The following is a 21,731-nucleotide window of genomic DNA, read 5'->3' as shown; positions in this document are numbered from 1 at the left end:
TCAAAACTCACGTTGAAAGAAATGTGACTCGAGTGCCAGGCCATTTCACAGGATTGGGTCCCAAATGCAAAAAGCAAAATGCACGCAAAATTATTTTCAACAGTGTTCAATTTCCATGTGTTTTCCTAAGCAAGCAAGAATGATGTGATCACCAGCTATCTGCCCATCAGTCCTCCCCCAATAACTTTGAATCTACTTGGTAAATTCAAATCTGAAAGAATGGCAGAAATTTGGATGGTAATAAAATTCCTGTGAGTTGAAGGTTGGGTAAAGGAGGAAGTCTCAAATGAGTGCTCTCGCTAATGGAAAGACTTGCTCTTGTTTGGCCTGGATGTTAACACAGAACATGGCAAGGAATTGAGGTCACCTTATCGTTTTTAGTAAGTTTAGGGACCAAAATGTATTAGTCATTCAAAACCAAAACAAAACCACTGCATTCTGTTGTGCTCAGAATGGTTATTGCCTCAATAATGTATTGTAGAAGTTTTGATGTGAAATGCGAAGATTTCCTACTGCAGAGCAAGACTCAGCAAGTTTTTAATGAGAGAGTTAGGGTGTATAGATGCAGAGCAAGCTAACGTAAATTGTACTCTGTGTTTTATTCACAGTAGCTCAGTCACCAGCACTGATGGATAAAGAGGAGGAAATAATTCCCTTTAAGAAAGCCAGTAATGCTGCTCCTGACCAGCCATTGTGGATGGAACTTGCCAAAAAGAAATCTCAAGCTTGGAGTGATATGCCCCAGATTATAAAATAGAATGACGCAAACAAATGGCATCTTTTCTAATTAAGTCAACTACTAAATCGAACTTCTACAGACCAGCTAATCACGATGAAGAATCTCTGATACCGGAGAAGGCTCTTGCTATACAGCTGTGGAGAATGTGTGCAATAGGTGCAGTCAAAAAGTTTACCTTAAGTAATTGCAGCAATCAGGATTGCAATGGATTACTTAAATTATGCTGAGGACATACTTACACTTTGGAAAACAAAATTTCTGCCTTAAGTATTTCCTGTGTTTTCTGTATTTTAAGGTGTTTGCATCAAAAGAGGATCTTTTTAAAATTTTGCTGAATTTGTCGTTGCTGGAAACTTCTGTTTGTCATTTTTTTCCTCTGTTTACATTTATAAATTGTGCAGTAACATCCTGATTCTGTTGTGCTCCACTGGAATTGCCTGACGCTTTTTCTATCAAAGCTCTTTGGACCGCAGAGGTTTTCATGAATAGCTACTAGTGAGTACTCCATTAAAATGTGTTGCTTGAGCTCTGTGTTTGCCTAGCTGAACCGAGAGTGGTACAGCCTCTGGTTTTAGGTTACATTTCATGAGATACAAGTGTGCACATTTATGCATGACCATGAATAAAAATTCCTCAGCTCCTTCTGTGAACAACCTTGGTTGCACAATATTTGCTAGATAGCGAGCAATAAGGAAACTGAACTAGGAAGCTCATCAATGCATTCAAAGTTACTTTCCCACCTGAATTTATCTGGTTGCAACTATTTTTCCTTTATGTGAAATCATCATTCTCAATTAGGAGCATAGCATTAGTGGCAATGGGCAATTTGAATGTTTAGTTAAAAGAACTGGAAAGCCTTGAGCTACAGCCCAAACTGAAATGTTGGAAAAAACTGTGAACTCCGTTGCAGTGTCAGCTTCAAATGTCACCCCCTACCGACTCATAATTATTCTCATTAAAAAATAATAATAGCATCTCTTCACTTTACTACATTTATATAATATTCTCACACTGTTCAGCTTGAGTTTCCAGCACCAGTTTGGGACTCCAGCTCATGAAGTCTTGTACACAATTCACCTTCATCTGCTTAACAAGTTTGACGAGAGAAATACTTGCTGCTGATTGACCAAAATCACTCTGAATATGTTGTAACACTTCCCCATGAGCTATGTAATTGCAATTAAAGAAGCTAACAGCAAAACCCATTCCACAACATTGGGAACTGAATGCACCACTGCTAAGGCAAACATTTCTCTTTGTGTATGGGTGTACGCATGAAGTGTTGCCTTAACACTGCACTCCCTAGGTTTATTTATGGATGTGTTTGTGATTTTGGATTTGTTGTTGTTGTTGCATTTGCATTCTTTTCAGAAAATTATGCAGGGAGACCTTAGGAAACCTATGATTTCCCAAGAACCACATCTGCAGTTTTGAAGCTTTGTTTTCTCTGAGGAGGTGGGGAGTAAAACCCAGCCTCGCTTAGCAACAATTATTTCATTTCATAACAAATAAACAGGGCATTGGAACATGTGAATATCCGAGACACTGACAGCAGTTTTTGGACAGATATCTTTCATCACAGAAAACAGGAGGATGAAAACCAAGTTTTGTGTTATTTATCAAAGCCTTTGGATAAAGTCAGTAAGCCCGCGTGGTTGCTGAATGCCTAAGGCAGCTTTTTGCACAGATGCACCCAGCTCACCAGCCAGCCGTCAGTGGTACTGGCTCTGAGTTGGTTCCTGCCGACTGGTCCAGGGCTTTCTCTTTTACACAGGCCACAAAGGGCAGTGCGGGCATTCCCGCTGAAATTGGAAGTGGCGAGACAGCTCTCTGTTAACACAGCCTCAACAGAAATAGTGACTTGCTTACACGACAGCAGCCTTGGGCTATGCTGTCCAAGGGCTGGTTGTGCAAACGCTTTTTGTGTTGCCCCCACCATGAAAATGGGTGCACAGTCCTTAATCTCAAGGTTTTTTTTTTTGCTTTGTTTTTGTATCCAGGTCATCCTCTAGGATCTACAGTAGAAATAGGCACATTTTTTCAGATACCATAAGCAGCATTTTAACTCCCTCTCCCTCTGTAATAAATAATTCATTAGCATAAAGTGTTATTTTAAGATACATTGTTACTATCTGTAGCAATCTTGAGCAAACGGTTTCTGTATTAAAGGACTATAATATATAAAAAAAGGACCCAATTTGTGCTCTCCAGTTATTGCCAAGTCCCAACCCACATCCCATGCAATGAATACCGTGTTTTCAGGAGATGTAAAGGTACGGTCCATCTCCTTGCAGTCCTCTTGCTGGTTAAAATTACGCAACCTGATGAATTGTGACTATTTCTGGAGTGTGAGCTGTGCAGCAGCTGTGTGGGGAAGCCTGGACACCCCTCGGACCGTCTCCTGTTGGAACAGTCTCAGGAATAACAGAGCAGAAAGGTGGAGGTCTGCTGGCATGGCCTGTGCGATCTCAAGGAAAGCAACACCCAGGTGCCCCCCATCTCAGACAGGTCTCAGACACCTCTTGGGGTGTTCTGGATCTGAGTGGGAGGCTGCAGACACCAGGGGTGACTTCAGAAAGCAGCTAACAAATCTGTGGAGTCAAAACCTGTCAAGTGCCACTCAACACGAACAATGCGGCCTTGGCCTGGGAGGTTGCCGAAGGCGCTGGGAGGCGCTGGCTGGTGGACTTGGTTTCTGCACGGTCTCCTACCGCAGCCATCGGCACTGGCCTTTGTGAAAGAGCAGACCCTTGGCCCTCCAGAGCTTTGACCTGGCCAACCAGGGGAAATTTCATCTTCTCACAGCATCGCTCTGCGCCCTCGTTTCTTCATTCTAAGTCAAAGGGACGTGTGAGTAAGTCCTGACACAGCTGCGTGGTCAACAGGTAGGCAGAAAACAGTTTCTGAACCCGTGTATTTCGCTTTGGACAAATGCCTCATCTGTGGCAATGGAAAGCTGCAAATACAAATACATTTTTCTTCTCTGTATGAACGGTGATTTATAGTTCACACTTCATACCACCGGAAAAAGCCTTTCAGATCTGATCAGCTTTCCTAAGGACGTCATTGCACGTTTCCAGCTGAGAAGCAATACGACTGACTCAAGCTGATCCATTTTGCTCAGGCAGCTGCAATATATATTGTTGGTATAGAACATCTAACACTGGCATCAAATCTAAAAATTCACCCTTTGTTCATGACTCATGCACATAAACGAGCGCAGTTTGAATTACAGTCTAAGAACAACAACAAAACGCACTTGAAAAACAGAATGGTTTCCTCTCCCAGAACTGATTTGTGATAAGTCTTTGGTCTTCTGTTTGAGGAGTAAGGTGACATTTGGCAATCAGTTGTTGTCCCCAGTGGTGAAGCGCCACGTGCAATGCAAATGCAGTTGCATGCCGTGCATGTTTCAGTGCAAAACCTGTACATTCGGTGACTTAGTTTACGAGTGCGATTATCATAATTAGCTACCTCCTCATGTTTAATAATTTTAAGTAAAAAAATATATGACTAAATGATTTTTAATGTACAGCAAAGCATAATAAATGTTTAAGGCCAAAATAGCCCTCCAGCCTTTACTTTGATATGGTGTTATGTGCTGTGTTGCTTTTGACAGTAAAAGCGTTTACTAAATGTATTGCATTTTTTTAAAGATGAAGAGGAATATAAAATCTTGTTGTCAGTGAAAATATCCAGCAGCAGCGTAGCAAGCAGCTCGCTGTTATTTTGCAACGCCATTAATCCCCTTTTAGTTTAGAGGAGTGCAATAGACATGCCAAAATGTTTGCTTTGTATACGTGATGAGCACTCAGCTGTGGGCAACAAAGGTTTAATTACAGGACTCCGTGTTTGCCGCTAGCAGATCACTTTTGTACTGTTACAGAGTCAAAGGAAAAAAGAGGGATTCGCGAGCACGGGGCCGCGCTGCACAACTCATTAAGCCCCAGGGCAAGGCATAACCTGGGTGACCCGGCACGGCCTCACCACGCAGGACTGACTTTTGCAGGAGAAGGCATCTCCGCTGGGAGCAGGCACAGCTCTGGGGCTGTCCCCCTGCCCTGTGGTGAATTTTACCTTAGCTCGCTTCTTCCCGAGGTTCACCAAGCCACCCAGTAATCAATGGGAGGTGTTGAGCTTGAAGAGCACGCGATCCTCTGCTGTCTGGTCTCAAATACCAATAGGAGGTTTTTATGGATTATTACTCCCAAGTAGTTCTCTGCCTCGTGGTACTCTTCAAAGCTTTATGCTGGTGTAACGCGTTTTCCCAAGGTCCATTCAGATCTTCCTTCTTGTGGGTGCCTTTGCTTCACCCCCAGGTCCTAATTCTCTTCTCTCCGTTGGCTCTGTTCCCAGAAGAAACCCTTCTAGCTCACCTAATGCAGCTTAAATGGAGGTCGTTCAGGAAATGCTGACCTCCCTCCCTCCCTCTCCAGGATCCCAGATCTCTCTCAGGAGCTGCTCCGAACACAGCTCAGACTGCACAAAAGTTTCTGAAGCGAAGCGATGGAGAACCATTTTGCTTCCTTCCACCTCATGTACCTTTGCAGTCTGTTGTTGATTTCTTTTTGTTAGCTTGCAAGGCTTTGTTTATTAACTGATTTGCATATGAAATGGTACGCGGAGCAGGCTCACAGTCCCACTGAAGCCTATTCTGCTGTCTTCAAGGACACGGAGCCAGGTACAGTGGTACCTGGGGGCCTCCTAATTCCCTGTAGCAAGGAGTCCCCATTTTTCCCCCATGATTTCTGAAGTCTAGAATTGAAGTGTAATTTCCTAACCTGCCTTTGTAAGTAAACCCTGCCTGAGAAACAGGCTAATAAAAGGAAAAGCACTGGGGAAAAAGAGAGAAGAGAGGGAAGTGTCTGTTCACTGCTGACTGGAAAACGACGTGCTGCAGCAATGGTTCCCGCGATGGCCAACAGCACATGGCTGCCACGCTCTCCCTCCTCACCCATGCCGGCAGCTCCTGGATGACAAAGCCACCAGGCCACCCGTGCTCCTCTGTGGCCAGGCTGTGGAAGAGCATGGTTCCACCAGGGATGGAGAGGAGGAGACTGGCAAGGCCCTCCTGAGGCAGAGCTGCCGGTGCCACCTCCCGAACCAGCAGCCGGTACCAGACCGCCCTGAGGAGAGGCAGCGGGGTGTACATGTCTCTCAGATCCAACGCACGGGGCTCTTCGCTCAAGTGACGGCTCAAGGTGCCACAAAGACTTCAGCACTGGGTTATGAACTGGTGATTTACCAGATGGTCCTTAAAGGGCCCTTCCAACCTGAGCAGTTCAACTGGGAGTTTGAACTGGAGAGCCAAGATTCTCTCAAGTCATGCTCTGGTAATAGTGTTTCCCCCCAAAATCCCATCTTCACTTTTTTTTTTTTTTTTTTTTTTTTTTTTACCCCTCTAAATTTAATGTGACTATCCGTAACCCCTCCAAACCATTGCCTACACCCAGGGTCCAATGAGAACAGTCTAGAAAGATCAGAGGCAAACACCCCAAAGTTATGACAAGAGGAGAATTCATTTAGCAGCAGTTCAGGAAAATTAAGCCACCCTCACTAAAGAAATAACAGAGAAGCCTTAATAAGCTGCTGGCTCGTCCTCTCCACGCTCAGCACAGGAGATGATTTTGGCGGGCACGCTGCCTGCCGACAAAGCAGGGGAATAAGGCCCTGAGCCTGTCCAGACAAAACACACGTCCTCCCAGCATGGCCACTCCTTTAAGCAAGGCTTGCCTTCTTTTAACTCCTTTGCATCTACCGGAGGCGAGTGATGCAAAAGCGATTGCTTTTTGCCTAATGAAGCCTTTTGTGTGGTCATGTCCTTACACCGAACCACAACAAAAGGACTCCTGAGCAAGAGGAGCTGCGGTGCAGCCCTCTACCGCTGCGTGGGCAGCAGTGCCAAACCAGAGGACGCAGCATGTCCGACCTGACGGGGCTGCTCTTTGCTGCTTGCTCTTGTGATTTTCCACTTGCCCCCCAGCAGCACGCAGCCTGCTGCTGAGGCCTGGCTGCCTTTCTTTAACATCAGATCCAGCCGCCAAGCTCCTTCCCGCAGCAGCGAGCAGGGCACCGGCAGCCTGGGGCAGCGGGCCGTAAGTCACTTCTGATGGCGGATCGCGCTGTCAGCTGCCCTCCAGAGAGACACCGAGCTTTTGAATTGCCTTTTCACGCCGCATTTTCCCTTTAGATGCCTCGATTAATGCGAGGCTATGATTTATCCTACCTTGTGATCGCGGGCAGGAGATGCGGGTGGGCAGATTTTACTTTGACCTACTTCACTACAGCAGCAGCGAAAGCAGAGCTTTGCCTGGGCTGAGGGGAATGGCAGCAACCCCCAGCAGAATTCACTTATGCGGGCTTACGCTGTCATGTGGAGAAGGCAGAGGGTCGTTATCTGAAAATATAAACTTGTGAAGGATTTCCCATTTGTTTTTTTTTCCCCGTTGCACAAACAGCTCCTCAGCTCTACCTATGGGAGTCCGCGGGCCAGCTCCTGCTGAGCACGGTGCGGGCACCGCGCTCAGCGGTGCTCAGACTGAGCCTTAGGCATCGCGCCAAGGATATGGGAGGAGACGAGGTGGTTGCCTTGGCTGCTTTTATACAGATTGATGGACAAAGAGGGAGTCTCTCAACTGTATGCCTGTCTCAGAAGCTGTCTTGAGTAATTTGGAGACCTCATTAGAAAGTAACAGATGAGTTTTGGAGAAGGCAGAAGGACACGAGCTTGATTTCTTATGTAACGTTATTGAAATACTACTGAATAAACTCATATTTAAAAGGGATATAAATCTCCATCTTGCCTAAATAAAATAACTTTTGAATTTTATGCTTCCCATAAATGTAAGCTAAAAAGTTCCACTTACGAAAACACTCGATATTAGAGAAGAATGCTTGCTCCCAGGACATACAAGATTCTTCCTCTTAATTTAGTGGGTGATTGCACCTTTAAAAGGAAACAATTTCTGGTCCCAGATTTTGCCTTTCCTTTGAGCAGCTTGGGACAACTCGGAGCTTGGGCACAGGAGCTGTTTTCATCAGACTAGAGTACGTGGCCTGACAACCAGCACAGCTCTCTTCTGTTGCAGCGTCTGAGTTTCACTCACTGAAGAACACCCCCGAGCCTTGCCTGGAGCCGGGGACATCCCAAACACATTCAGTAACTTCCTCCCAGCCTCTGAACCTCACGAGGAGTCACCTCAAAACCCAGGCCCCACAGGCCTCATCCTCACGAGGAGTAACCACAGTGCCCAGGCCCCACGGGCAGCCTGTGGGAGCAGGGGCTCGCAGAGCCCTTCCCCAGAGCACAGGCCTTCAGGTGTCCCCAAATGTTACCTGCCACAGACACAGGGCTTGCGTCAGCTGACCCAATAGCATCAACTGAGTCTTTTCAAAATGCTGCGTGTTGATTAATGAGTGACTTAAGCCGTGAAATTCAGGCTCCCCCATCTCTCTGAGGTACAGCGCCTGATCTGCTGTGCTTTTGTGTTCCTCTCAGCTGCCTGTAGGAGTTTCTGCTGGGCTTGCCATGCTTGGCGACCTACCTTCGAGTGGCGTATTTTGATTACTGTAGCTAGATGTAGTTACTTGTCTCTTTGTGACTAATACGCTTTATGAGCTTCCCCTGCTGTTAATAAACATAGTGGTGTTTAATTATTGAGACATTTCATAAAAATGTTTTTGAGAAGGAGACAAATTTTATGTTCTGACTAAATAATTGAACATTATGCAAATGCTAACAACTCCAGCGCTCTGGTTATGTAAAACAATACTTGGATGATGGCCTTGTTTGCACACTGAGTTAGTATTGTTGGGCTGTAATTAGCAGCAGATAGAAGTATTACTCCGATTTAAAAACAAAAACAGGTTTTGGTGGAACAGGAAGAGCACAAGGGTAAGGCTGCGGGCCAGGCTGCAGACATGCTCTGAGTAGGAGAAGGCGGGACGTTGTCCCCTTACCATCCCAGTCCCATGCTCTCCAGGAAGCAAGGCCAGCCCTGGGCTGATCCCGCAGCTGGCAGCCTCTCCTAAATGCACAGGGAAGGGGCAGGGCCAAGGCCTGTGACACAGCCCGTGCCGTGGGAGAGCAAAGGAAGAAAGCCACTGCTTGCCACCAAGCCCCTCACCTGTGCCCAGCATGATGCTCTCCACCTTGGCCTTGCACTTTCCTCCCTTCAGCTCTGGCAGTCAGGGACAAAACGTGGCCTTTGACAGTTTAAAGGTTTCCTTACCCATAGAGAGGTTCATTGCGAGATGAGTCATCCGGAGGGCTGACTTTTGAACACGCTGGGACACATCTGCCATAAATCTGTAACCTGGGGTTAAGTTGTAATCACCTGAAAACACAAAGCGCTCTGTGTGTCAGCACTGCAATATGTTACGTTTTTTTTTTTTTTTTTTTTTTTTCCAGGAATAACAGCAGCAGTAAGCATGGCATGAAATATGCTGGTAGCACAGCTATTGCAGATATCAAACGTGTCATCTCTGGCATGCTACAAACTTCAGAGAGAGTTTAGTAATTGCTTGGTGTGCTCTGGCTGCCAGTAGTATGCCTGCCTTTGATGGTGCCTGTTCCTGACCCCGTCCCATTTGCTCTCATTACCTGCGTGTTTGGTGGGTGGAATTAGCATTTGCCCACGTGGTTGTACAGCATGTGGTATCACACCGGGAGCTGTCATTCTGAAAAGTACTTTTTTTGGTATAAAATGTGATATCAACATATTGCTCTTAAACTGCTGTTTTTCTTTTGTGCGTGAGGAGAGCAATTTGCATGCGATTGAGAGAAAGCTGAGCGCCTCGTTTGCATGTGGAGATGGGAAGCTAAAGCTTCCTTTGAATCTGCAAAGAAAGGGATACACCACTTTATTTTAAAATGTGCGTTCTCGGCATCCTTCATAGGGAATGGAGCTGCCTAATAGTCCCAAAGCTCTCATGCTATTACTGTCATTTCTTGTTGCTGGTTGGTGCTGCAGCAGTGCCTACCTTGTTGCTACTTAACGCTTTATTCCAGATATTCGGTTAGAGCTCCTGTTTGATTGAGGCTCATTTGTCTTTTTCCTAAAACCTTGGTCTAAAAGGCCCTGAAATGCAGGAAAAGGAACTCATTTCTAAATGCCATGCTCCTGTCCTACCTCTATTTTCCTGGCCATCTACCATCCTCCCACTGCTGCTGGGATAACCGTAGGTTCACTCTGCGGGGAAGAGATGGGATTCTAAATTGGCAGAAAGATAACTCTCAAATGAAAGAAACATCACTAAAACCTTTAAGGCCAGTCAGGATGACTTAATATAGCCTGGATTCCTGCTGCGACAGGGCAAAGAATGAGATCTTTTCATTACAGCAGAGCACCAGCTCTGCTGGTTTAAATGGAGAGTGGCTTTGATAATTATTTTCAGTGCTCCCAAGTTCACGCGCTCGCAGGGATTGTCTTGACGCTTGCTGTGTCTCAGGGGGATACAAGTTAAGGTTAGCGAAACCGACTGCAGGTAATTTGAGCAGAGGGGGTCTAAAGATGTCATTCCCTTATTCTTTCTCCCTGTCCCCTCCACTCCAGATCAACTGCTGGCAAAATCACTTTGGCACGCATGCACCTTGGGTTCAAGTGACAGCTCTCATCCTCCCCGCGCTGGTCTCAGCTGCTCAGCATTTATGGCCACTTGTCCGTGGCCCTGCTGCGGCGTTGAAGGACACGCAGTGGATAAGGCATTCGGGGCAAGGCTCAGAGCAGACAGGGCCATGGGGAGAGCTGCAGGGCTTTGGGGAGCTGGTGGGCAGAGGCCGGGCAGCTCGGGTCAGCTGCAACTCTTGAACCAAGGCTGTTGCAGGTGCCTGTGAGCCTGTGCCATTTGGCAGCTTCCAAAGACAGTATTCCACGCTCCTGGGGGTTGTCCTGAAGTGAAATCTAGCATTTCAAACTGCTCCAAAATCCACTATGGACTTTGCTTTAGAAATACTGACAAGGAAATTTGTGTTAGACAGGCAGGAGACCAAAAGAAAAATGTTACCAATGATAAGGGATGCATCTAGAGTTTGAGCTTTTTACCCGTATCTGATGCGATAAGGCTGGGCATGATTAAAAGGATGCGAGCTGCAGGGTAATACTTTGCCAAGGCACTCATGAATCTCTCTCTTCTTCCCCTCATGCCAGTGTGAGCTTGTTTAAGATTTTCTGGTTGTTCTTCACACTTCTGGTAAAGGATTTTGAAGCAAAGCAGTCAGGGAAGAAAGGAGAGTGGCACAGAATCACAGAATCATAAGGGTTGGAAAAGCCCTCCAAGATCACCTGGTCCAACCATCCCCCTACCACCAATGTCACCACTAAACCATGTCCCTAAGCACCACGTCCAACCTCTCCTTGAACACCCCCAGGGACGGTGACTCCACCACCTCCCTGGGCAACCCATCCCAATGCCTGACTGCTCTTTCTGCGAAGAAATGTCTCCTCATTTCCAGCTTGAGGTCATTCCCTCTAGTCCTATCACCAGTTATCTGCGAGAAGAGGCCGACCCCCAGCTTCCCATGGGAATGAGGACTGATGGTGAAGAGCTGGGTTGGACCAGACCACAAGAGAGATGAGTCAAAGACAATGATGCAAAGACTAATGTGCAGCCAGCCCACTCTTTGGCAGGGGAGCCTGTGCCAGCACCTTGGAGTACGTAGCTTTGGCCTTTGCTTCTTGGCAGTCAGTTTTTTGTTTGTTTGTTTGTTTGTTTGTTTTCCCAGATTTTAGCTCAGACTTCACAAGAAAGAGTAACTTCAGAAGCCTATACACACCGAGGGCCTGATTCAGACGCCCCTTTAGCTGCATTTTCCTCACCAACAGTGGACTAACCACCAAGTCACCCCAAAGCAGGTGAAAGGAGACATCTTTTTGGTGTGTTTTGCTTATGATGATGTCCAATGCACAAAGATCTCAAAAAAATTCCAGAAAATGTTTCTTTTCTGTCTTTTAAAAGACTCTCATGGAATACCAGTAGAGAATGCCATGAAGCAGGCACATGGAAATGAGCTGGCAATCAAAATGCTTAACTCTTAGCACGATTTCCTCTCACTTGAACTCTCCCCAAGAGTAACTGTATCTGACTGTTCCTAACCCGTGTATTGGACCTCAGCTAGTGTCAGCACTATGGGCACAACATGAACTTCACAGTTTCCAGGTTTATGTTTATGTCATAGCAGGAACTCAATTGAAAGCTTCTGTCTTCAGAAAGAGATGGGCCATGTAGTGCTGTGTCCAGTTCTGGGCTCCCCAGTACAAGAGACATGGAGCTACTGGAGCGAGTCCAGAGGAGGGCTGTGAAGGTGACTGGGGAACTGGAGCGCCTCTCTTATGAGGGAAGACCAAGAGAGCTGGAACCGGTCAGCCTTGAGAAGAGAAGGCTGAGAGGGGATCCTATCAATGTATCAAAATATCTTAAGGGAGGGTGTCGAGATGATGGGTCCAGACTCTTTTCAGTGGTGCACAGAAAAAGAATGAGAAGCAACGGGCACAAACTGAAGCACAGGAAGTTCCAGCTGAATATGAGGGGGCACTTCTTTACTGTGAGGGTGACAGAGCACTGGGACAGGTTGCCCAGAGAGGCTGTGGAGGCTCCTTCTCTGGAGGTATTCAAACCCTGCCTGGATGCCATCCTGCGCAATGTGCTCATGGTGACCCTGCTTGGCAGGGGGGCTGGACCAGATGATCTCCAGAGGTCCCTTCCCACCTCGGCCATTCTGTGAGTCTGTGATATGGCAGAGGCATTTCTGGCTCAAAGAATGTTACCACTTCAATGAGCGAAATGCTGATGGGTGTGAGGGAACAGAAAAATGAGTTTGGAGATTCAGCCCTGTTCCTACGTCCCCCAGAGACTTGGACAAATTATTTGCTCTCCCCCACCTCAGCTATTTTGATGTGAAAGTGAATTGCTAATTTACCTACAGAAAAGGAGTCCTGAGGTTTCCACAGGGTACTGTCATGCCTGACTTCTGGGTGAGGCACAGGTCTGTGCTGAGAAGCAGCATCACAACATGTAAGATATTTCAGAAGGCAGTCATAGAAAAGGCAGAATAGATGTTCTAAATGGGGCTCTTTTTTTTTTGGTAACTGCGCATTTGCATCTGCAATCATATTTTAATGTATTTTTCTACATCCCTTTATTTATTGAGCATTAACACTTCAATAGATGCTGCACAAGCCACACATTAATACATGAACTGTACATCTAGCAGCTTTGTGTACAAAACAAGTTTACAACATCACAAAACAAAAAAATGTTTTTTTTCTTTTTGCAAACTAGCTCAGCCATTGAAGCATTCATTTGTTTTGGCTTATGTCTATAAAAATGTAATGAGATCTGAATTTCTATGAGCATCAAAACTGCCTGTGAGATGGGGAAACCTTCTGTATTGTCACATACGCACCGTTACCTGGTCATACAGAGGAGCAGCTCATGGGCAATCATTGCCAATCCTTCCCCAGTACACACCGGGTGTATCTGTGCCCCTCTTTATTTTTATTGTTGGTATGGGAGTGCAGGAAAGGCCCAGCAGAAATACAGTTTCATTGGGGTAGGTGCTCCTCTGGCAGATAGCAAAAAAGATTTGGTTGTGAAAGGCTTACAGGTGAAAAAGGGAAAACCGGGGTGAGATGGAGGGAGAAGCGCTGAGAGTCACAAGGTGTTTGCTCTGTTAAACAACAAGGTTACTGCCAAACGGGGAATAAATCCTGTCTCTGAGACAGGATTCAATTATCAGGTGGTAGACACAGACAATTTTTGGGCTGCCATTTCTCAGCCCAGCCACTGTTAAGACTTCTGCTGCCCACTGTCAAACACCTTTGCCTTTTTTGCATCTTTCCTCCTTTCTGCCAAGGAAAGCCAGAGCACTAGTGGTGTGAAATGCAGGAACAACAATGCCTTCATGCTTCTGAATGAGTCAGGAAATGTGCCTGGATAAAAAGAGCTCCGATTTTATGAATGCCAACAATTGTGCAGCCCTACAAAAGCAGACTGATCAGGTGTGCCACAGTTACTGCAGTATACATGAAATTATGGCAGGCCTAGAGCATCTTCCACGGTTTTGTCTTTACTCTGACACTTAGGTAATACCTTAGCAAAAATATCACAGCATGAAATCTTTCCAGTGACGAAATGTAGAAGAGAACAGTTTAGCTGGAAGGGACCTTCAAAGACCACTGAATCCCAACTGCCTGAGCTCTTCAAGGCTAACCAAAAGTTAAATTTGAGAGAGCATTGTCCAAATGCCTCTTGAACACTGATGGTCATGGGGCATCAACAACCTCTCTAGGAAGCCTGTCCCAGTGTTTAGTGTCCCACTAAAGATTTACACTTCCTATATTTTAGAAACAATTTCTGCCCCACTATGGCTGCTCTAGCATTTGCACCCTTAACACTTGCATGTCAACACAAAGTGTTTGGAAGCGCTTCATCTGCTCCAGATTCAAACCGATTCTCCAGTTTAACAGTGCAGGGTGAAAGAATAACTGGGCAGGAAGACCGAATTTGGAGATCTGCAGGCATTAAAAAATGTTCAGGCCAAAAAGTGAACCTGAACCTAGCAGCATTTAAGTGTGTCAGCCAAACAGCCCCAAATCCTTTTCCCTGGCAGCTGCAGTATTCTCCTTCACCATGTAGTTTTTCTATGCATCAAGCCATGGAATATGCCAGGAGGCATTTGTTTATTGCTGTAGCAGGTCAGATGAGGGCAATGTTGAATTAGTTTTTTTTTCTCCTGCACTTTGCCTTCCTTCTCATGAAACTAACTCCAGGGACAGATGTCAGATGAACTGAGAAACAAGCACATTATCACTTACGCTATTGTTCGTGGAAGTTAATAGTTAATTGGATCCTGTCAAGGTCTAGTTGGTAAACCTTTCTAATGCAAACGTTCAATCAGTGAACGAACAAAAAGTAGAAAGTATGAGATAGTCCTACTCAAATAAATGTCATCAAACTCATCTTGTAACACATTATTTTCTTCAGCAGACTGATCTCTCCTGACAAAAGGACTTTCATGTGAAAATATCTCCACCAGTTGTTTCTTTTTCCAGCACAGAAATGCAAAAATTCATATCCCTAAGCAACACTAATCTATTAAAGCCAAACAATGATTGCTCTAATGTTTTTGGCTTGCTGGGATCTCCACTGAAAATGCTGTAGTAGATGTGTGTGTGCTTGTGTACATGCATGTACCAGTCTTTGTTTGAAAGGTATTGTACTGATTTTTATTTTTTATACGAAAACATCACTTGATTATAAGAAGGAGGACTGAAGCACATAACTGCACAATAAATTCTCACCACCCACTGAAGAACCTCACAGAACAGCCCAGGTGTAAAGACATTGCAAGCTTCTCCTGTGCTCCTTTTTGCCCTCACCCTTAGCTGCTACAAGCCCCTCTTTGCAAGAGTTAAGAAAACAAAAACACTGAGAGCCACTGTGGAGGTGAGTGGATGGACAAGAATACTGTAATATGTTTAAACTTCGGTTAAAAAAATCCACGGAGACATGTTAAAAGTCACTCTTAGGACAGAATAACTAGTAAGATCTTTGTGTGGTTTATAACACAAGGTTTATTTATGCCTTGTTAGGCATAGGAATGGGCTGCCCAGGGAAGTGGTTCAGTCACCATCCCTCGAGGTCTTTAAAAGGCGTTTAGATTTAGAGCTCAGTGATATGGTTTAGTGGAAGACTTGTTAGTGTTAGGTCAGAGGTTGGACTCGTTGATCTTGGAGGTCTCTTCCAACCTAGACGATTCTGTGATAAAGTTCTGGTAGACAACTATCCCACAACACCCAGGGAAGTAGCTTTAACTGAAAGCAAGGGCTTCATCTAAGTTATGTGGAAAACAAAAAAAAAGGGGGATAGGCAGAAAAGGGCTGGACACTTAAGCAGTTAGCAGTGTACAGCATTGTCCTTGCAAGGTACACAGCATCCTACTGTAGTCTGAGGGCAGTGGTCTTAAGGAGACCCTGCAGACCCAAAAACATGTGAGGCAGCAGGACCATAAACACACCCTTGGGCAAGAACTTCACCCTGAAAGGACAGAGTGCTTGTCTACCACTACAAGTTTGGGGCTGAACATCCTCCAGTGCAGTAAACAACGAAGCGCTGTGGCTGCCGAGCCCTCCTCTTACGTCCTCCACCACAGTGCCCCACACCTCAGAGGAGAGCTCACCTCGCAGCCCAACCCCACTGACGCACTGCACAGCCCCGACCCCCACCGCAACTGAGGGAGTCCTCGCGAGACCGCCCTATTTATACCCGCACCCCAGCGGAGCGACAGGCGGCTCGACCAATGGGCGGTGCTCGCGGCCTCCACCGCCCATTGGCGACCGGGGGCGGGGCTTACACGCCGGGGGGGCGGTGTGTCGCTGGCGAGAGGCGGGCGCCGGGCGCGTTGGGCTCATTTGGGGGCTGTCGCCCGACGGTGGTGGGTCGCGGTGCGCAGGTGAGTGAGCGCCGGGCACTACTGCCCTCTTCCACGGCTTTTTTTTTTTTTTTTTCCTCTTCCTTTCCTGGCTTTACAATGAGTGCGGAGCCGATAGATCAGCAGATATCGCCCTGCCCAGACCCTCCGAGGGCTGCTGCTGCGGGGGGAACGGGGTTAACGGTCTCTAACGGTCTCTTAGCAGCCGCCGGTTAACGGCTGGCGGCCGGGGCGGTCCCCGCCGCTCACCTGCGGAGCCGGTGCCCGTCCTCGTCCCCTCGTCCTCCTCACGGGGCGAGTTGCCACCTCTCGGGGTCGCGTGTCCTCCAACCGGACCGCCCCTCAGCTCAATTCCCTTAGTTCGGCTGGGAATTACCGAGCGCACCCGAAGTGCCCACCCGGGGGTTAGGTAACGTACGTCCGCGTGGGCTTTTGCTGCCTTAACTGGCTCCGGTTTTTAAAAGCTGGGGCGCTTCTGGGGCGTGCATGGCCTGGCTGTGTGCAGCGGTTTGGTTCGCGAAAGGCTCGGGCGGCCGCCTGAGTGCTGCCGAGCTGCGGCGCTGGCAGGGGAGGGAGAAGGGGCACAGCGCTGGGAGGGGAAGGGGAAAAAAACCCTCAGAACCAGCTAACAAAACGATGGCAGTTAGCAAATCGGCACAGTTTTGGGCAAACTCATAGTTAACCGAGTTATGTTACAGTTCAGTAATTATTTTTCTAAATTGCTTTAGGCTGCGTTTTCCTGAGCACAGTGAGGAGCCCCGATCACAACCTCTTGATTTTTGTTGCTGCAAATGTACAAGTGATGTCCGGGTTTTCCGGCAAGGCAGGCAGTTCTCTTTCCTACCATTATCAGTTGGTATTTTTATGTTCCTGGCTGCCCTTTCTGTGTGCACATTGGACCAGCTGTCTCTTGCCCCCTCTGGGATAATCCAGTCTAGCTTGCAGCCTGGTCCTTTGTGCACACCTGAGTTGCTTCAGCTTCAGAGAGATCTGGCTGCTGCTAGAGTCACGGTGAAGGTAGATTACAGTTTAGGCATCCTTACTTCAGAGCTACTTCGGTAGCATAGGCTGTCAGTGTCGCTGTCAGAAGCCCAGTCGCTTATTCTCGTAGTTTGGGAATCACCTGAACTCTTTGCACTTCCTGCCCTGCAGACAGGCCTTGTGAAACTTGGGGGTTTTGACATCTTTTTCTGCCCTTGCTATGAAAGTTCATACAGGCTTTTATCTTTGACCTAATTACTGTTGCCTACCCCTCTGGTGTTTGTTATGTCCATCTCCTGCTCAATGTACTGGTGATGATGATGCTTCCTGGCATGCCGTGCTCTCCACCTTAGCTTTCTTTAGGTCTCTCAACTGTCTTTATCTTTTATTGTGTTAAATTCAGGTTTCTCATACCGTAAGGCCTTTCACAGTTTCTATTCCTTCTCATTACTTGGTTTCTTACCTAATCTTATCCTCTGCTTTGTCCTCTTTCTGTGTGCTTGCATTTGTTCTCCAACTTTGAAATCACACAGTACCTCTAAGGGAAAGTTTAAAGCCACCGACCTATCTGTGCATAAATTTCCTTGAAACAAAGCGTGCTACTGGCATTGTATGTGAGGTAATCGTAGTCAGAAGGTAAACACTTTGTGCAACCTGCATCTTGTGACCAAGGCTCAAATGCAAGAGCGTGTAGTTCCGTAACTTTGTGGTTCTCTTCCTTTCATTTGTTGACCAGGCCCATTTGTTGTATCTTGTTTTACAAGCTCTTGGGTGAAAGTAGTGCGTGCTGTGGTACAAGCCTGGTGAGAGCAGTTCAGACTTGACTGGAATCTCCAGTACAAGCATGATGAGAAGTACTTTCCCCTGTTCTAAATGTACCCAGGCAAGAGAGTGGCAGAGATTGCTTGTAAGGAAAGTCCAAAGTAAGTCTTTATTTACTGCTGGATAGCATGCTTGTATCAGATGTAGCTTGCGATGGGGAAAAACTACCTCCCTTTCTTTTCTTTCTTAAAAGAACATCAAATGTTTGAGCTACTGTAAATGATACTTTAGCTCTCTGTAAATCAAATCCCCACCCCCCAGCTTCGAAGCAGGCCATCAGTTAATTTATTTCCATCTTCTCTTTGCCTTGCTTGGTTAGGACAGCATGTTTAGATGCTGGCGGGCTTTGGCCAGTTGGGGATTTCCTAGTCCCACGGTCTGGAACCTCCACCTGGGGCGAAACTGAGCTGTGGCTGACTTCTGCCTGCTGTCCTTGCCCCTGCACGGCGGGGAGAGGAGCGGTGCGGTCACATCACGCTGTTTTTGTGGGGTTGTTGTGAGCTCTTACAGATTGAACAGTCTCTGCTTGCGTGACCGTCGTCTGTGCTTTCCCCGCAGCTAAGCGAGGTGGGGAAAAAAATGGTTGTGGATGTATCAGATGCTTTTGCACTGCGCAGGGAGAGATGAATGATATGGGTTTGTAAATGCAATTTAAAGCTCTGGTCTCGGTTCACTGGGGGCGGTTCCACTGCTGCAGTTGCATCAGGGCTCTGCTCGCTGACCTCGGAGAGGCTTTGCTGAGGGGAGTGCTTAGCAGCGGGGCTCTGAGCTGCCGGCTTCCCGAAAAGCCTCCTGTATCCCTTCTGTGCCACCAGAGTGAGGTGTGATCCCGCCTTGGGTTGGTGGTAACATCATAGTGTAGGTGATAGGTGTGTTTGTCCTTTAACAACCAAATTCGAGTGACATGCAGCTCCTCCAGGTACAAGCCTTTCTAATAAAAAAGGATGAACTAATGTAACAAGTGCTGTTCCCTGCGCCGAGACCGGAGCAGTGCAAGGGGGGTGCATGTAAGCCACAGTAACGGGCACACAGAAGTGTTTCTTTACTGTATTTTGGTGCATGGGGGAGACTTGTAAATATTTTTGGTCTAATTATTAAAATTTTGTTTTCTCTAAACAGGAATAGAAGGAAAAAAAGAGAATTCTTGAGAACTACAAGAAAGCTTACAGCAGTTCGGGATGGATTGATTCGTGATTCCTTTGATATGTGAGAGCTACGTTTTGTGCTGCTGCTGCTGGACTTCAGCTGACTTTGTTGCAGCAAGCCCAACAGATAGGCCCTAATCGCTAGCAGAACATAAACAAGTGTGATGGTGAAATGAGATGAGGCTCCGAAATGGAACTGTGGCCACCGTGTTAGTTTTCATCACTACTTTCCTCAGTTTGTCCTGGTATACTGCATGGCAAAATGGGAAAGGTAAGTAAAGGGCTCCGAAAACAAATTGACCTCTACGTGGCTGTATGGCTGAGGAATGAATAGTACAAGCGTGTGCTTTGCTGCTCTATGTTAGCAATGTGTAAACTGCTTGTTGACTAGCTCTGCTCCAGAAGGTATTGCCTTGGTGAGGGATTAACACCTGCTAGTAGATTCAGGAAAATCAACTTGGAGGGATCCTGACTTGTTTTTTTGTTTTTTTTAAAAGAGGAGAAACAAATCCTGCTGTTAGAGGAAGGCTGAATAGTTTTTGTTTTTCTTGGTTTATGGTTGTTGGAAAAACAGATGTTCTTTTTTTCTTTTTTTCCAAGTAACATATGGCCAGTGGACCAGGCTGGACAATGTTATTTTTGGTGCGGCTTTCTGTCTTCCCTGATGATTCGGTGATGGCAGTGGCAAACTGCCAAGCAGCATTGTCCAGAGATTTTTTTTTTCTTGCTGTCTTTGGAGGAAATGTAAAATATTTCTTGTCTGAGTATGGTATGAGAAATAAAGTAATATGAACAAATTGACTGCGTAATGGGAAGTGTATCTATTTCATGAGATTGCACATATTATTATGAGTAACTATTGTCTGTAATAGATCTTTACCTTTTTAAATGTGTGTTGATTTTATTGCATTTCATGTGAACTCTGGAAAATTGAGTTTTTCTGCTGGTTAGGACTGTTTACTGCAAGCAAAATGTTTTGATTTCTGTCTTTCAGTAAAGCAAATAAACTTATTCAGTAATGCTTTCTAGAAGAAGGTTTTTTTCCTTTATAAACATCTGATCTCTTGGAAAAAATACTAGATTGTCCTTCAAAGATCAAATCATCCTGAAACACACATTCTGTATTAAATGAGATTGCTACGTGGTTTGTTCTGACTATTCTGCTGAGAATGTTATCATCAGTTTTGCTTCAGGTCCAGTAAGAGGAGGCTGAGTTTTTCTAGAAATACTGTCAGTTTTAGAACAACCAACTTGCAACCCTTATTTTATACTTGAATAAGAATGAAAAAGATTATTTGCAAAGAAGCAGATGAGTTCTGTGGCATATTTTTTTTTTTTTTGACACTTGTAGGAGAAGCAGATGCTTTGTGGTCTGATCTCTGCTGTAGCAGTTGGTTGGCAGGCCTGCCCTCTGAATGTAAGGATCAGTAAAAATGTCAGGTTCTTGAGGTTGGGGTAATATACAGATCTTTTAATTGGACAACAAAGTCTAGAAGTGAAAAACACTGACAAGAGAATATTTGAATTGCATTCTAAGTAGTATTTTATTCATTTTGGATAATAACACATTCTATAGTTAAATTTCGTGTTATTGATTCTTTTCTTGTTGAGGAACCTCAGAAAAATTTTGCTTTCACTTAAGCAAAGATACAGATATATGAAATTCTGTCTTCGTGCTTTCATTCTAACTTGAGGTAGTTTACAGGTCTTGCTCTCTTTTGCCAAAGAATAACACAACCTTTAACTAACAAAAATCCACTATTGGGAAAGTACTAATATATATATAGTGCTTGGTGACAATTCAAGCTTTTGTTGATCAGACAGCTCTATTTTTTTTATACTTTTTTTCCATCTGAATGCTCAGAATCGATACTTTCTTAATGGTGGTGTAAAAGTTCTGCGTTTGTCTTTCACCAGATCTTTCTTTTGAGCATTATGACTAATTTGTTAAATAAACACTTGTGTAACAAGATATCAGTAATGTGTTAATTATGAATCGCGGTTATGAAATTAGTGTTCTAGAGAACTTGCTTTTAAGGTATGGCTTAAAGAGAAATTTATACAGAGAATATTGTTTTTAAAAAACTTGTTTTAATTTGCACAAGTTAAGAAAATACGAATCAGGTTGTCTAAAACAGATTTGACTTCATTTCAGTACCACATTTTAATTCCAAGATGCTTCTACATCAATGGGAAAAGTTGAGACACTAACAATGTATGTTTGTTAAGAATCCATATTTTTTTCCAATTTCCAATGCTTTTTTTTTTATTATTATTCAATAAGCATTGCATGGTGGTCTCTTAATTCACTGATGACTCTTTCCTTGTAAATTTAGTGGCTTGGTTAGAAGCAAATAAGGTGCTTGCTGTTCCCATCAACTGAAAGGCTATGAAATGTCAGGTATTATGGTCATAATCTTTTGTTATCCATTACAGTTATATGGCATGCATTACATTCTTATAGGTATGTGTCAGTCTTTGGAAAGCAAAGTAAATCTAAGCTTAGAACGAAAATATTATTTACACTTTAAAAAACTAAAAGGTAAACCACAAATTATTAGCTTCCCATTGGAACCAAACAAACTGTTCCAACAACCCTAACCCAGTCTTCAGG

At 45.3% G+C, this 21,731-nt stretch overlaps 2 protein-coding genes and 1 long non-coding RNA gene across 11 annotated transcripts in view; 2 read left to right on the top strand and 1 right to left on the bottom strand.

Annotated features, from left to right (window-relative positions):
* Nucleotides 1–4,303, top strand: part of CRACDL (CRACD like) — a 64,230-nt gene extending 59,927 nt beyond the window's left edge. For 5 of the 6 annotated variants that reach the window (XM_040544006.1, XM_040544091.1, XM_040544250.1 and 2 more), the window contains one exon: nt 609–4,303. In XM_040544006.1, coding sequence (XP_040399940.1) covers nt 609–757 — 149 coding nt within the window. In that variant the 3' untranslated portion in view covers nt 758–4,303. The remainder of the gene's footprint in view (nt 1–608) is intronic. The other variant, XM_040544172.1, reaches the window with a different exon arrangement.
* Nucleotides 1,509–16,073, bottom strand: LOC121065504. Of its 2 annotated transcripts, none has more exons than XR_005817131.1 (5): nt 15,918–16,073; nt 13,556–13,668; nt 13,149–13,301; nt 12,657–12,729; nt 1,509–9,075 (listed from the first exon to the last, which is right to left on the bottom strand). It is a non-coding gene; the product is annotated as an uncharacterized LOC121065504 (long non-coding RNA). The 2 variants fall into 2 exon arrangements; XR_005817140.1 differs by having other exon boundaries at nt 12,661–12,729.
* A 12-nt stretch (nt 16,074–16,085) lies between these two features.
* MGAT4A (alpha-1,3-mannosyl-glycoprotein 4-beta-N-acetylglucosaminyltransferase A) overlaps nt 16,086–21,731 on the top strand; it is a 76,555-nt gene continuing 70,909 nt past the window's right edge. Inside the window, exons 1-2 of one of the 3 annotated variants that reach the window (XM_040546311.1) lie at nt 16,086–16,190; nt 19,092–19,388. In XM_040546311.1, the coding sequence (XP_040402245.1) occupies nt 19,295–19,388 (94 nt within the window). In that variant the 5' untranslated portion in view covers nt 16,086–16,190; nt 19,092–19,294. Of the gene's footprint in view, nt 16,191–16,389; nt 16,579–18,485; nt 18,609–19,091; nt 19,389–21,731 lie in introns of those variants that run through there. The other 2 variants (XM_040546398.1, XM_040546225.1) reach the window with 2 other exon arrangements.

This window comes from Cygnus olor, chromosome 1, assembly GCF_009769625.2.
Source record: "Cygnus olor isolate bCygOlo1 chromosome 1, bCygOlo1.pri.v2, whole genome shotgun sequence".
In the NCBI taxonomy this organism is placed as follows: domain Eukaryota; kingdom Metazoa; phylum Chordata; class Aves; order Anseriformes; family Anatidae; genus Cygnus; species Cygnus olor.
The sequence above is the reverse complement of the archived record's forward strand: the minus strand, read 5'-3'. Positions and strand labels throughout refer to the sequence as shown.